Source organism: Lytechinus pictus, chromosome 9 (genome assembly GCF_037042905.1).
Source record: "Lytechinus pictus isolate F3 Inbred chromosome 9, Lp3.0, whole genome shotgun sequence".
NCBI classification, from domain to species: domain Eukaryota; kingdom Metazoa; phylum Echinodermata; class Echinoidea; order Temnopleuroida; family Toxopneustidae; genus Lytechinus; species Lytechinus pictus.
In genome coordinates this window covers 18,179,636-18,194,620 of record NC_087253.1, presented here as the reverse complement: position 1 = coordinate 18,194,620, position 14,985 = coordinate 18,179,636, and the positions used below count along the sequence as shown (strand labels likewise).

At 35.6% G+C, this 14,985-nt stretch overlaps 1 protein-coding gene across 1 annotated transcript; it reads right to left on the bottom strand.

Annotated features, from left to right (window-relative positions):
• Positions 1-6,454: 6,454 nt before the first annotated feature.
• LOC135155523 (uncharacterized) lies at positions 6,455-9,864 on the bottom strand. The gene is made up of 3 exons (XM_064104850.1): positions 9,604-9,864; positions 7,584-7,721; positions 6,455-6,643 (listed from the first exon to the last, which is right to left on the bottom strand). Exons 1-3 carry the CDS (start codon positions 9,862-9,864, stop codon positions 6,455-6,457), a joined length of 588 nt encoding a protein of 195 aa, XP_063960920.1.
• Positions 9,865-14,985: the final 5,121 nt, after the last annotated feature.

Genomic DNA, 14,985 nt, shown 5'->3' with positions numbered 1-14,985 from the left:
AAACTTGTGATATAACCTGTTGAATTTCATAAATATATTGTGCATAAAAGATGTAATCTGTATTCTGAGCAAATCTGTTGTCCACGTGCATCAATCGGTTGTGCAGATAACGTCCCAATGTTATTTTTTCATCTCTTCTATCATGGAATGTTGGTTGACCTTTAGGAAATAATACTGGGAAACATTTGGCCTCATTGCTTTCATCTTGTAGAATTGATACAGGGCTTCTTCCTTCACAAGGAGCACAACATATTATGTCTTCAAAATACTGATCTAATATTTCCTGTCCAATATCTACTGGCTGGAGACACGAGTCTAACTGAATACCGCGTAATCGTTCTTCCATATCGTCTTCAGTGTCATTGTCATCTATTTTTTTTGGTACTTTACTGTTGTCTTGCATGTTTTCATTAGCATTTTTGTCTTTGGACAAAATGTAATCAATTTGTTCTTCCATTTCCTTCCAATATTTGGCTAAACGAGCTTTACCACCGATTTCCACTGCTTCTTCCTTTTCATTATCTTTTTCATTTCGTTCAAGTGAGTTTTCCCATTTATCATTTACTGTAACATCAAAATACCACTTATTATTTGCTTTTAAATACTGCAGAGCATTAAGCAAGTTAGATTTATCTACAAATCTGTACTCATAACAACCTTTGTAAGACAATTTTCTTTTCAGATTAACACGGATCAATTGATCTTCAGTCTGTGGTCTTGGCAACATATCTACTGTTTCAAAAGTGTTTGAAGGGACACAAACAACTGGGCCATGAACACCATTTTGACCACCTTTGGGCAAAGCCATTAACTTCATAAAAGGGATATGTAGTGCAATCAAATGCTGTTCTAGAATGTTTAAGTTGGCAAGTTCTTCTGGGACTTGATGTAATTGTAAATTATTTATGTTTGCTTCTCCAGGTACTTTTCCAGACCGCAACTTTCTGTGACAAGTGTGGCATATCCACAGTGATGATCTGGCTGACTGGCGTATTTGACATTCTGATCTGCATTCTGAATTGCAAACATGCAAATATTTTTCACTTATACATGTCTGAAGTTTATAATTGGTCTTCATACATTTTGTTACTTGGTTCTCAAAGAGAAGTTTAAAGCAAACACAGCAAACAAATTCTGGACCATGAGAAATAATCTTCCTAAACTCCTGTAGTACATTATCATACTCGGACATTTTGAATTTATTAACTAGAGCTCTTTTAAGATTCTGTTTCATTACTTTTTGTCTATATTTTTCTATTTTTTTATATTTAATATTTAACCTCATCAGTATCTTTTCCCTTAGTTTCTTATTTGTGTATCTAGTTTGGGACAGGGATTTCATAGCTGTCTTGTGTTTTTGTTTGAAATGCATATCCTTCAAGTACCTCTTTCTCATGCTTATTTTCATAGCTGTCTTGTGTTTTTGTTTAAAATGCATATCCTTCTGGTATCTCTTTCTCATGCTTATTTTCATAGCAGCCTTTTGCTTTTGTTTAAAATGCATATCCTTCTGGTATCTCTTTCTCATGCTTATTTTCATAGCAGCCTTTTGCCTTTGTTTAAAATGCATATCCTTCTGGTATCTCTTTATCATGCTCATTTTCATAGAAGCCTTTTGCTTTTGTTTAAAATGCATATCCTTCTGGTATCTCTTTCTCATAGCAGCCTTTTTTTGTTGTTTAAAATGCATATCCTTCAAGTATCTCTTTCTCATGCTTATTTTCATTGTAGATTTTTGCTTTTGTTTAAAATTATTGTTGTTATGGTACATATGCTTTATTTTATTTCGCATGGTGGTTTTTAAATTTTCTTTGAACTGTTCATTTGTCCTATATTTTTGTTTATTCAAATTAAGAGTTTTTTGTTTATACTGTTTATCAGAGTGATATTTGTCTTTCATAGAAGTGACCTGTTTTTTCCTAAAACTTGGATCTTGTTTGTACTTTTTGTTCTGTCTTTGTTTGTTATAACTTGCCTTCTTTGAATTGCATGATGAATCATTGTCTTTCTCTTCCCAGTATTTTTGTTTTACTTGATTTTTTTTTGTCATTTTCCAGATTACATCATGATGATATTTATCCCTCTCCATAATTGATCTCTTCATTTTACGTATGTTTGCATTGAGAACTTGCTTTTTTTTCTTACTATTTCTGTCTATTGCCTTTGTCACAGCTCGTCTTTCTCTCTGTCGCTCTTTATTGTCATTCCTTTTTTGATTATAAGTTTTTCTTTTACGTTTCTTCCCGGAATTGTCAGCATTTGCAATTTTTTTTGTTTCAGTAGTCTTTCCTTGCTTGATATTTGCACATAAATTTCTACTTGTTTTTTTTTCACATCATCCTCTTTTCTTTTCTCCAATTTAGCTTTTCGAACTTCATTACCAAGGTCAACATCAACTTTTGCATCATTTTCAATGTTACTCAATTTTCGTTTTTTACTTAAAGTTGAGTTGGACTTCTGAACTTTGTCTGCTAGATTCAATTTATTCGAGTCATTTTCACACTTGGTACAATTTTTTGAGTCTCCATTTTGTTCGTTTACATATTCTGTCTTGATAGAGTCATTTCTTTTCAGAAGACAACTATTATTCAGCTGTGGTTCTTTTAGTTTCGTTAAGGTAATTGTCACACTCTTCAGTTTCAATTCCTGACCGTTATAATGTACATCATGAATGATTGCTTCGTTTGCTTTTTCAGAGTAGTGAAATAAATTTGGGCTATCAATCATGGTTTGTGGGGAAACACTCTCATCCGATCTTTGAACTTCATCAAAGCTTTCACAATGTATGGAACATCCAGAGCTTCCAGACTGACTTTCACTGTGCGTATTTGACGAAGGAATTGGATTACAAACAAAATCCTGTAACTGTGGATAGCCTTTCAAGGTTTCATTCTTACCGGAAGTTGCTTTAGCACATACACTAGTTACTTCATATTCGGTGTGAAGGGGGCATCCCATTGATTTTGCTAACCTCATGCAATGCTTGTACACACCTTGCCAGCTTTGAGTACGAAGTACAACACTGTGTCCGTTACAAATCAGGAAACCTCGACTGCTTCTGGAATGTGAATCAAATATAAAGAAAACATCTTGACCAGATAATACAATGAAATTACTTCTAGCAAATGTCACAAAACATGCATCAGAATCAGTACAGAGTTCTTTTTCAAGTGCTTGCTTCAATGTCATCGAAAGAGACTGGGCCAATATCAATTCATCTCCATCTAACAATCCAGTGACTGGTTCACGGCATACTATGTTAAACAATTCATTGTACGCATCCAAATATTCGTATAGATCAGATATCAATAAGTATTGGTTGTCGAGTGAAGTGGATCGCCGTATGTAACAGTATAATTCATTACCGTTATTCAAAATCCTGTCTAGATCTGTACTTTTCCAATCATTGGCATTTTTTACCTTGCTATACAACAGTGCAGATAGTGAATTGGTAACACACTGCTTTCCACTTAAGTCACCAAATCTTGTATCACCTTGATTGAATGTCCCTTGGGCAAGAAGCGTTATTTGTGTATCGACTCTCGTGCATTTGTCTTTGTGATCACTTTTAAGGGTTTCATCCTTGGTGTTACGTTCGTTGTGAACGACTGATTCAGACTGATTACTTGCACACTGTTCATATGTCATGTCAAAAAGATTTGCAGTACCTTTTCTCTCATCGTGATTTATCGTACCAGTTTCCAACGTGAGCCTACGTTTGTTTCCCTTTGGATCAACATGGTTTTGAAATGTTTCAGGAGACTTATCCACTACTTCATCAATTTCTTCCTCTATCTGACACTTGGATCTACATTTCTTGAACACATGCTTTACTTTAACATCAGCCTGAATTGATGGACATGGCAAAGTTCTCTTTGACGTTCTATCTTCTTTAGTTGTTCTTGTCTGTTCTAATGAATTGAAATTGACAAAATCTACAGATTCAACAACATTAAAATGAACATTTCCTGTGTACAGTATATAAATTCCCTTTAATATCAGATGTTACAATATTTATTCTTCCAGGTTTCTTTGCAGAGAACAATTGCCAACATAGTACTTGGTCATTGTATGAATAAATATCAGTATCGATTAAATTTGCTAAAGCGCTAATTTCAGTGTCTGTAGCCCACGTTCCGTCTTCCTTTATTCTACGTTTCAAAACATATTCTCTGACTGCTCTATATTCTTGCCTCAATGTATTACTAAACATGTCCTTGGTTTGCAATAAATGTTTCACAGTGGCATTTCTTAAAATTGCATGATTACGCTCAGTTCCAGAAATTACATAGGAAATTGCACGAAAGAAACAATTGCCATCACCAGTAATTTGTTTACTCTGTAAAGGAACTCCAATACAGCTATTTCTATCTAACCTTGAATCACAGCCTTTGCCTATATATCTGATATTCAGTTTTGAACAAATGTTCTGTTTGTCATTATTCTGGAGGGGTACAAATTTGAAATCTTTATCTGGTCTATCACGTAATCCAAGATCTGCTACAAATTCAACTTCTGTTTCTGTTTCATCAGTACATGCGTACATATTAGCATCTATTGCCTTTTCAATGTCTTCATCTTTGATATTTGAATCTGAAGAAGATTCTAAAGGATTTATTGAATGAGCATGATCATTAAATGACATATCAGTATCATTGTCTGTACCATCTTTTACTGTATCAAATCTTCTATTCTTCAGGTCATTGTCAAACACTGCATCTTCTTCATCTGAAACATATGAAATATCATTTTTCATTATATCATCATTTTCCAATACCGATTCACAGACATTGTCTACTGGTTCATTTCTGGGCATATCTTTTGGTCTATCACAAACATTCAAAGGCATATTGCGTTCTGGTAAAACACTTCTATCGAATAAATCACATCCAGGACTTGTGTCTGTATCACTATCAGATTCTATACAATTTCTTGCACACGAACGTTTCACTGGTATGTGAACATCACTGCCACTATCATCGTCCGTTTCAATTTCCCTATTTTCATCAAAATTTGATTTCAACAGATTATTCTTTGAATCGTCCTGCACAACTCCATCTGAACCTTTGTTGTCTTTCATATTGCAAATATGCTGGTCTGAGTGTTCATCATTTTTACATGTATTTGGATCAAGTCCTTGGTCACTTGCATTCATAGATTTCTTTGTATCCAGCTTCTCATTCTTTACTGCCAATTCTATTCCTTCATCTTTGTCAAATCTAATCTCTGATTTATCAGAAGAGTGATTTCCATCAGTGCCTTTTTTCCCGGCTTTGGAAGACTGACCTTTCTTGTTCCTTGCTCGACCTTTCTTGTTCTTTGCTTCTTTTTTCTTGCCACCAGCATGAACTCTGTACATTCGGAAATCCTTGATCTGTTCAAAAAGATTACGAGTGCAGGCATGAATATCAACACATGAATCTGTTCTTGATCGAGATGGCAAATAACCTGCTACGTCAGCCCAAGATCGTGTCTGCATCGTTTCAATTTGCACACAGGTCTCACTGTACAATTTCATTGAACATGGGGATTGCACAATGTATGCATATATAGCCAAAAGAGTTTCTACATAAGACTGCAAACTGACATCTTCTCTTTTCAAATTCTTGTTTTCCTTAAATACATTTTTCTTTCGGTTTCCATTTTTTTTCTCATGACTTTCATAGAATGTCTTCATTGCTTTGCCAATGTAAGTCACACCTGGTTCCAAGACTACACCATTCACTGATTTTCTTCTGATTTTCCTGTCTGTTCGATGATCATCTATTGATTTGGGATACAATTTTCTTGATTTTAGTTTCTCCACCCATTTCGTCTTCCTTGATTTCACAATTACCCAGTCATCCTCAAATTTTTCATTTTGCATCTCTTCGTGTTCTATTTGGGATGGATTTTCCATAGCCAAAGGATTATGTCTATCAGACTCATTTGTTTTCCTTTCAGTTATATGATGTTGTGTTCCTCTCAATCGATTGGTTTTCTTTCCCTTTTTACCATACCTCTTCTTTGATCTGCCACATTTTCTTTTGTAGGTCGTACTTGATAGGGTCCTTGATTGGTTCAAATCCAAGTAACAGTGTTCATCATGATCACCAAGAAGTTCGTATCTATTGAAATGAGAAGGGATACATACTTGATCATACATGCAATGAGCCATGTTGTTATTTCCACACAAAGAACAAATCCTAATCAATCTCCTATCATTCAGTTTGTCTTCACAGGGCAGTTGCATACATGAAACATGAAAATGACTATTGCAAAACTCACAAATTGAACTTATTTCATTTCCGATCTCACTTTCACATATGCAGCATGCATCAAACTCTGAATTCATCAGCGGTGCACAAGTAGACAGTACATCTAAGATTTCATCAATAACTGTCTTGAATTCAGTAGTGTCTATCAATCTTCTATCATTTGTGTCATTGATTGTCTCCTTACATGGAAAACCCATTCAAGTAACATGATAGGGACCAGTGCATGACTTGCAAGTTACAGTAATCTCATCCTCTCCAATTAAATTCTTACAAACACATGTATCAGTGTATTCCTCCCACAAACTCAGTCTGATTGCCTCATCCCCGTCATTAAGCGTTATTGTCCTGAGCCTTTTACCGCCTGAAACGTTTCTGACATCACCAATCTACACAAATACAAAATTTGAACAACAAAACTCACCCAAAGCTCAAATATACTAGCAAGTAAAGACTTGTAGACAGACCTACATCTAAAATATACAATGTAACCAAAGATAATATGGACACTCTTGATATTTCCATTTGAAATGGATCTCATGCCATGTACTTTGAAGGGGATATGTAAATCATCAATCTGTATGTATCATTAATTAATTAAAAAAAGAAGCATGTCATTATGTACTGCAGATGGAATTACAGAGTATTTCTTTCATTCCAGAGTCATGAATCATTAATGAGCCTGGGTACAACAAAAGGTTTTATGAACTATTGGTGCAAATCACAATGACATTGTTGCTTTCTAAATTCATTACTGAGACACATATTTTGCAGCATAGGTTTTGTCAAAATTGAATGAATTCAGAAAGCAACAATGCCATTGTGATTTACTCCATTAATTTATGACAACCTTTTGTTGTACCCAGGCTCATTAATGATTCATGACTCTGGGATGAAAGAAATACTCTGTAAATCCACCTGCAGTACTACACAATGATATGCATCTATTCTGAATTAATTACTGATAAGATACACACAGATTGATGATTTACATATTATATCCTATCACACCCCTCCCCCAACACAACCTTGGGTTGCCAAATATGGAAATAAAAGACCCCCTCTCACCCAAATCGTTTTTTGGGGAACACCTTCTCATTTTGGGGCTGATTTTCATAGCATGCATACATGTACATGTACTACAACACCATTTACAAAGATCAACCCAAATCTAACAATTGTGAATACCATTATAATTCACCCCACAAACAAAAATTAGGGATTGACTGCTATATAGAGGCATTGTTGTTTCAATAGACTCACTTGAAATGAGTAACGACTTGATATGACGAAATTTACAAATGAATAACACAAGAAAAAAAGGCTTACCTCTCCCACATTTCCTGTCACACTAACCCTCTTCTTTGATGGAGATGCTTTCACTTCTGAAATACTAATTACAGGAGGATGAAGAAAGTTCTCTACCAACTCTTCAGGAAATTCGAAATCTGCAACTTTGTAGAAAATCTGAAAAACAAACATCCAAAAATTTCAATTAAAATCAGCTTCCCAATCATATCACCAATGACAGTCCCCAAACTAGTTAAAATTGTCAAAAGCATTCACAACCAAAATTACAGTTGTACACTTAAGTCCATTGTCCAGATAGATTTCATATTCACCCCAGACAAGATAGTGATTTAAACTTCAAAAGTTCAAGAACTTTAGTTATATTTCATAAATTGTTTAGAAAATTAGAAGTTATGATTGTTGGACCATATTTACTAAGAACAAATTAGAAAAGCAATCATCTGTGCATTTTGATGCATATATTGTGAAAACCAAGGAGGTTATGGAACAGAGGTGGTTTATTTCATGATTTTTCATAACTATATGGATACAACTACTCCAGGAAAGCAATACACCCAAGTTCTATTAACGTGTGTACTGTAAATCTCCCGTACATGTAGATCCTTTCTACATCTAGTCATACTAGCTAAGCTAGCTCTCTGTTGGTTATCAATTTCTGACATACAGTATATCATTCTAGCTAACCTAGCTCTCTGTTGGTGTAAATCCTTATCAATTTCTGACATATATCATTCTACAACAGTGAGCTATAAGCATTGCCTATGATAGGCCCTGTGGAGAGAACCATTTTGTTTTTCAAAAAGGCCTTAGTTTTCCACATTCGCAAATATTACAACTCAGTCATGCAAGTTAGCTTGGAACTTTGGCAATGATTATATTCCCATTCAATCAGTCATTACAATTTAGGAATTGAAAATAGAATTAAAAAAAAAAAAAAACTTTTCATGAAATGCAACACATGTAGAGAAGTCCATAGGGAGACTCTAGCAGACGACACCTGGAAATGCTGTCTGCTAGGGTCACATGATGATGTAGTCCCATGTACTTCTTTACATGTGTTGCAATTTGAGGTTATTTGTGCAAATTATCTAAAAAGTTGATTTTTTACACATTCTATTTTCAATACCTAAATTCTAATGACTGATTGAATGGGAATTACAAAAGTTCCAAGCCAACTTGCATAAATTGTAATATTTGAGAATGTGGAAAATTAAGGCCTTTTTGAAAGATGACCCTCTGCTCTCAGGGCCTAGACATAGCCATAGGCAATGCTTAGCTCTAGTTATAGGAAACTCAATGTCATATCATTTTTCTGACATGTTTCTGACATGTATGACCACATTGAGTTATAGAGTTGGCCCAATAGGCAGATGTGGAAAATCCATCTTGACTGGGTGCTTATTTTCCACATTCTGAAATCTTACAACTCCTGTATGGCAGCTTAGAATTTTCCGGCCCACTATTTTATCCATTCACTTGGAAATAAGAAATATCAACATTTGAAAATCTAAAACAGAAAAAATCACCATTCAAAAAAAAATATGCACATTTCTGGAAAGTATACAAACATCTAATGTAATAGATGGGAACAGATCGTAGTCTGCAGTATAGTAGCTAGTCTACGAAGACTTGTACTCGATCTGTGCAAACACATGACACTTTTGTTGTGTTTATCAATAAAATTTTGTAGTGGGATTTCAGAGACAGAGCCTGGGGGCTCAAATAGGCCGTAAATCTGCCCCCTTGATAAAAATTATCTGGTCCCCGGCCCCCTCAAAAGAAAAAAATATCGGCCCAGCCCCCCCCCCCCCCATTTTCCATTTAGATCTATAACAAACAACAATTCGACTACATTATCATGGTTTAAAATGGGAATTCAATTATGCTGACAACAATGATAGGTTAGCTACCAATTATTGAGATTTCCTGAAACTGAAAACATTCTTAAATACAGATAGGGGTCTACCACTTATACAACATAGGGATTAGGGGTCTACTAGACCGATTAGCGGCTGCCTGTAGTTAGGGGTCTACCAACCTTCGAATTGTGAGTCACCACTACTTTCCGTGCTGCCTTGTCCACTATGACCCTCTTAGCACCAAATGTAGTACGCGATGGCATGTCCTCGAGTTTTCTCAACACATCCCCTTGCATGGAATTCAAATTGTTGATATATATGTCAAACAAACTCTCTGGGCATTGTTCTACTCCAACGGTCCCATGCATGAAGCTCCGTCCACTTTGTACGTTCTTCGTTGTAAATTGCCCAACAAGCAATAATCTTGTTATGCTTGACATCTTGCTGTCTTAGCCTAGGACCTACTCAAAGTTCAAACCATGACCAGATCGAGAGCCTGTGGTGGAGATCGAGTCACATGGCCGGGAAGCGTTATTTTTTTATGCGGCACAGATCAGGGCTTTTTTTAAAGGGGTCTTGATTTACAGACTGTACTATAGACAGTATAAGTAATAGAGGTCTGTTTTTAATAGTGTTACATGTAATCCACTACCGCATGGAAAATCATTACATCAACAATTAAAATCAAATTGGAAATCTGAAGAGGAGGCAGCACGTCAATAAGGAGAACATCACAATAATTAGTCAATAAAACTTAACTAACTTAAACGAATTGGAATGTTATCTAAACACATAGTTCGCGATGGATATGCAAACTTCTTTGCAGCGCTAATCCGCTAGCGAACATGACTAGTCTCACATACGTGCAGACACTATTCAGAAGGGAAAGAACGTACTTCCCATAGGTCTAACACGCGCCATGCCCCAATCTGTGCCGCATAAAAAAAATAACGCGGCCGGGAAAATAATACACGCGGTACGTATTAGTTGTTGTTGTTGTTTTGTTATTATATAGCAATCAGTCATAATTGACTATTTTTTGCCACAATTAAGTTTGCGTTTTATTATTTATTTTTTTTAGAAAAGAAAAAGAGAAATAAACAAGAGTGTTTTTGTTTATTTATTACTATTTTTTTTCTCCCCCCCTTTTTTTTTTGGGGGGGAGAAAAAAAATATTTACCGGTAATATCTACATACTCGTAATAATAAAACAATAAGCCATTTCGTAATTACAATTTGCGCATGAGCAGATGAAGGTCACTTGGAGATAAATTAACGGCATGGTGGCTTTTAAATTACTTAGATAATAAGCATTTGTGATAATGAATATTCATATAGGCCTATAGGCCTATATGTTCTTTTGAAACTCTGCTTGTCATCCTATTAAAGCGTATCTGCCATAGTTTACAGGAGGGATTAGACTGCCCTACAAGCAGTGGCGTAGACAGGTTCGTACACCTGGGGGGGATGACTGGGCTGCCAACGCTAGTGAGGGCGCGAAGCGCCCGAGCGAGGGAGCGAAGCGACCGAGCGGGGGGAGGGTGGTGTCCCCCCTCCCACGGTAGGGAGCTTTTGCAATTTTGAACTTGAAATCGTGCAATCTGATGCATACTTAATGAGGTAAAATAACACACACAAGCGCGCACGCACACACACACATACTCACCCCCCCCCACACACACACACACACGGGTGCGCGCACCACACACATACTACGCCTTGAATGGACAGACATACATCGACAAGATCTACACACCGTGGCATACGAATACAGAATGGACTGACACATATAGTATTGCATATTGAACCACACTACATATTTATTTATCTCTGTGAATTTTGCTGTTACACCTCAGAAAAAAACCCAATGTCAACTGTGTACACGCAGGTATATAGTCTTTGTTGTCTTGATATGGGTATGTGGTTATGAATGAAAACAGCCACTGTGGCCATTTGTGAATAGAACACATAAACAACAAACAAATAACAATATGTCTGTTCATTATAAAGCATAATGAATACTATGCTTTTTTTTACCTCAAAGAAACAGGCATAGTATCCATAGATGGATATTGGCTGGCGGCTCATTAACATACAGATACAAAAAACATAAACAGTATCACTATGATCCATGGAGTAACAATACTGCTCTGTAAGTTTGTGAAGAAATCGGAACCATAACGGCATTGCATCGTTTCAAATTAGGGCATTATTTACTTCTATTTGATCTCAGTCTTATAATAGTAATAATAATAATAATAATAATAATGATAATACAAATAAAAAATAATACTAATACAAATAATAATGCTAATACTAATAGGTTCCTTTTATCTCGCATTTCAAGACAGGGTAAATTCACACTGCGCTTTACATGAAACAAACTTCTTTAAACATTTCAAACTTATGTCTTCATGCATCAATCAACATACTTTAAATGAATACAAAACAAAGTGCATCTTAAATAAAACAAAAATAAATAAATAGTTAACAATACAGAAAAGATGTAGCTGCTGCAAGCTTAACAACAAACGAATGTATACCAGTCAGTCCTGATATCAGTATTAGTGTAACAATAGTCATATAGTGGGAGCATGAAGTTGAACAATTCATGATTATACATAATTATATATGTTTGTTTGAATAATACTTGTTATAAAGATAGTAGTATGGTACTCTCTGTCACGAATTATTATGTATACTGTTGTATCACATTCATTTTCTATTCTGTTTTAGATTGCGCTGATGCATTTTGCACACAATGTATAATGCCTATAACACGAGTGGGCCAGACCACACATGTATTTCAATAAAAACCGACTTTAGAAAATAACGTGTATATAAATATATAAATAAATAAATAAATAAATGCACATAATGTATATGTATATGTATAAATATCATATACCTGTAATATAATCTGATATAAACTAATAAATAAATAAATAAATATAATACATATCATATATGAGAAGGTATTGCTAGTACTCGGTTCGTGCCTGAAAAGTAGTCTCGATGAAAAGAAAAAAGTTGTTGCTTCATTCCCATACCAAAAACAGCTTAATTAACAGTTGCTAATCAGATAATAGAGACATGCGGTAAGTTGGTAAACTTACTAAAGGAGCATTCATGGCTCAACAAACAAACATATCGGTCTCTTAGTCAGTTTTACTTTTGTAGTCTTGCAAATTTGTGTCTTAGAAACCAAATATCTTGAGCCTCTTTTCGTTCCTGCCCAGTAAATACTTGTAAGATTTTCTTTTTTTTACCGTCTGAATTGGCTTTCACTGTGTGAATGCGGCTAATAACAATAAACACAATTACAATAATGATGAGGATTATTATTATCATCATCATAATTATTATTATTATTAATATTATAATTGTTATCATTATTATTATTACTATTATTATCATCATTATGACTTATTAAGTAACCAAATATCATTCCCCAAAACCTGGGGGGGATGATTGTACATGCCATCCCCCCCACCTTGTGAGGTGGGGGGGATGCATCCCCCTCATCCCCCCCGTTGTCTACGCCCCTGCCTACAAGGTCACTGGACAGGTGGTTATCTCATCAACTCAGCTCTCAGTTAACATAAGAAAAAGAGGATCATGGGGGACCAATGGTCACCGATTAGGCATGGTTTGTTATATAGAGGGCGCAAGTAGCTACAAGTAGTGCAGTGGGCCTTTAACCGTAGAGCAACAAAATGTTCATTCATGTTTGGCATTTGACAGCAGGCCAAATTAAAGCCAATTTGTTAAAAGCGGACAATATCGGACGCCGTTCCTAATAGTTCATTGACGTGGGCTATTACAGGCGCGTAGCCAGGGGGGGCGGTGGGGGCAGTCGCCCCCCCCAAAACGTCCCCAAAAAGAAAAAAAGAAGGGGAAAAAGAGAGGAGAAAAGGAAAAGCGAAGGGTGGAAAGGGAAGAAATGTAACTTTGTGGGTTTTTCTTTTTATTCTTTATTTTCTTTCTCAAAAAAGAAACTCCTTCACTCTTAATCTAAATTTATATTATTATATGAATTTTGCTTTCGCGCTGCGCGCGGTTAAATGACAATATTGCAGTTCTCCTTTGTATCCCCACACCCTTTCTCTAACCCTGTTTTTCCACCTCAGCTATATGTGTTTCTTGCCAGTTAAAGTTCAAATGTATACATTAGGGCATGGAATTAGAGTAAGGTTAGTCCGAAGTATATGAAGTTATCTTTTTTTTTCAAATTGATCGCGCAACTTCTGGTCGGGTCGACTCCGGGCGGGTAAAGTCTTTACATCAATTTCTGCCGTCACCTCCATATAGGCAACTTCTCCCGCTTTTCAGCCCATTACTAAACAACCATAATTTGGGGGCAAACAGGTACCTATTTAAAAAGAGGAAGGTATACAATTCGTGTCGTATTCAATAAAAAAAAGTACAATTTTAAAAAAATCAAATTCTATTAAACTTCATTTCCCTGCACATTCATCTCCTGTCCTGTTTTGCGCCCTCAGTTTGAAATTTTGAATGACACTTGAGTTTCTTTATCATTCAAAATGAAGCGCTTCAGGATAATAGTCAAAGAAATCATCCTTTTTTATATAATTTAAATAAATCACAGAAGTTTCAACTTTTTGCGCCCTATTTTCCTTGTAATGAAGTTCAATAATCTTAGAAAATCAATTGAATTAGAGCCGATGGGGTATTAGAGATATTTGCATTTGATGAAGCGTCCTCCCTTTGAAGTTTCATTGCTCAGGGCGGGGAGGAATATCTTCCTCCTGGCATATACCCTTCTTCTCCTCTGTTTTGCGAGTTAAAGATATAATTGTTTGTAATCAAATCTGATCTTTCCAAGAGACGCATTCATTTTAACTTAGAGAACCCTTATCTCGGAACCCTTTTCTTTGGAAAAAAAACTTGATAAAACGCTTTAGCTTCCGCGCTTTGCGCGGGTTAATTATTATTTTAAATTCCTCCATTTTATCCCTTATCACTTTTGAAAACAAGGTTCAAAATCACAATATAGTCAACTGAATTGGAACTGATATAGGTACTAGAGACAAGAGAGACAGCTCCTTTTCATTTTAATTTATGAAACACCGAAAGCTTTGCGCATTGTCAAGAATTCTTTAAATGTCCGCATATCAAAGCCACTGACCAGACTGTCTCATGCTTATCTCATTTGACCCTAAAAAATATCAATACCTCATCAAAATGACGTCAGAACTCAAAATTAATTTACTATTTTGCGTGTTATGACGTCATGAAATTTATGCAAATTTGACTCTAGCTCCGTAAATATCAATCATTCCTCGCCCAATCTTTGATATGTTGTAGCTGAGAAAATTTTCTACAAGATTAATGTTCACTATTTTTCAATCTAATAATACGATTATGGTCTAATTTTGTGATATATATGGGCTTATCGATTTGCAACATTTTACACGCATTGTCTATGGAAAAGGCCCTTTACTGAAACCTTGAATATACATTCCTGTCTTCTTAATGCATGAACTCCGTCATACATCCTCAAATTCCGCCCAGGTTCCAGTATGTTGTATAGCTGAAAC

Excerpts from the sequence above, each read along its gene's own strand:
- LOC135155523 (XM_064104850.1), bottom strand. The coding sequence starts at position 9,864 with ATGTCAAGCATAACAAGATTATTGCTTGTTGGGCAATTTACAACGAAG. Across the intron at positions 7,722-9,603 it reads TGGTGACTCACAATTCGAAG|ATTTTCTACAAAGTTGCAGA; the intron begins GTTGGTAGACCC and ends TTTGTTTTTCAG. Across the intron at positions 6,644-7,583 it reads TGACAGGAAATGTGGGAGAG|ATTGGTGATGTCAGAAACGT; the intron begins GTAAGCCTTTTT and ends GTATTTGTGTAG.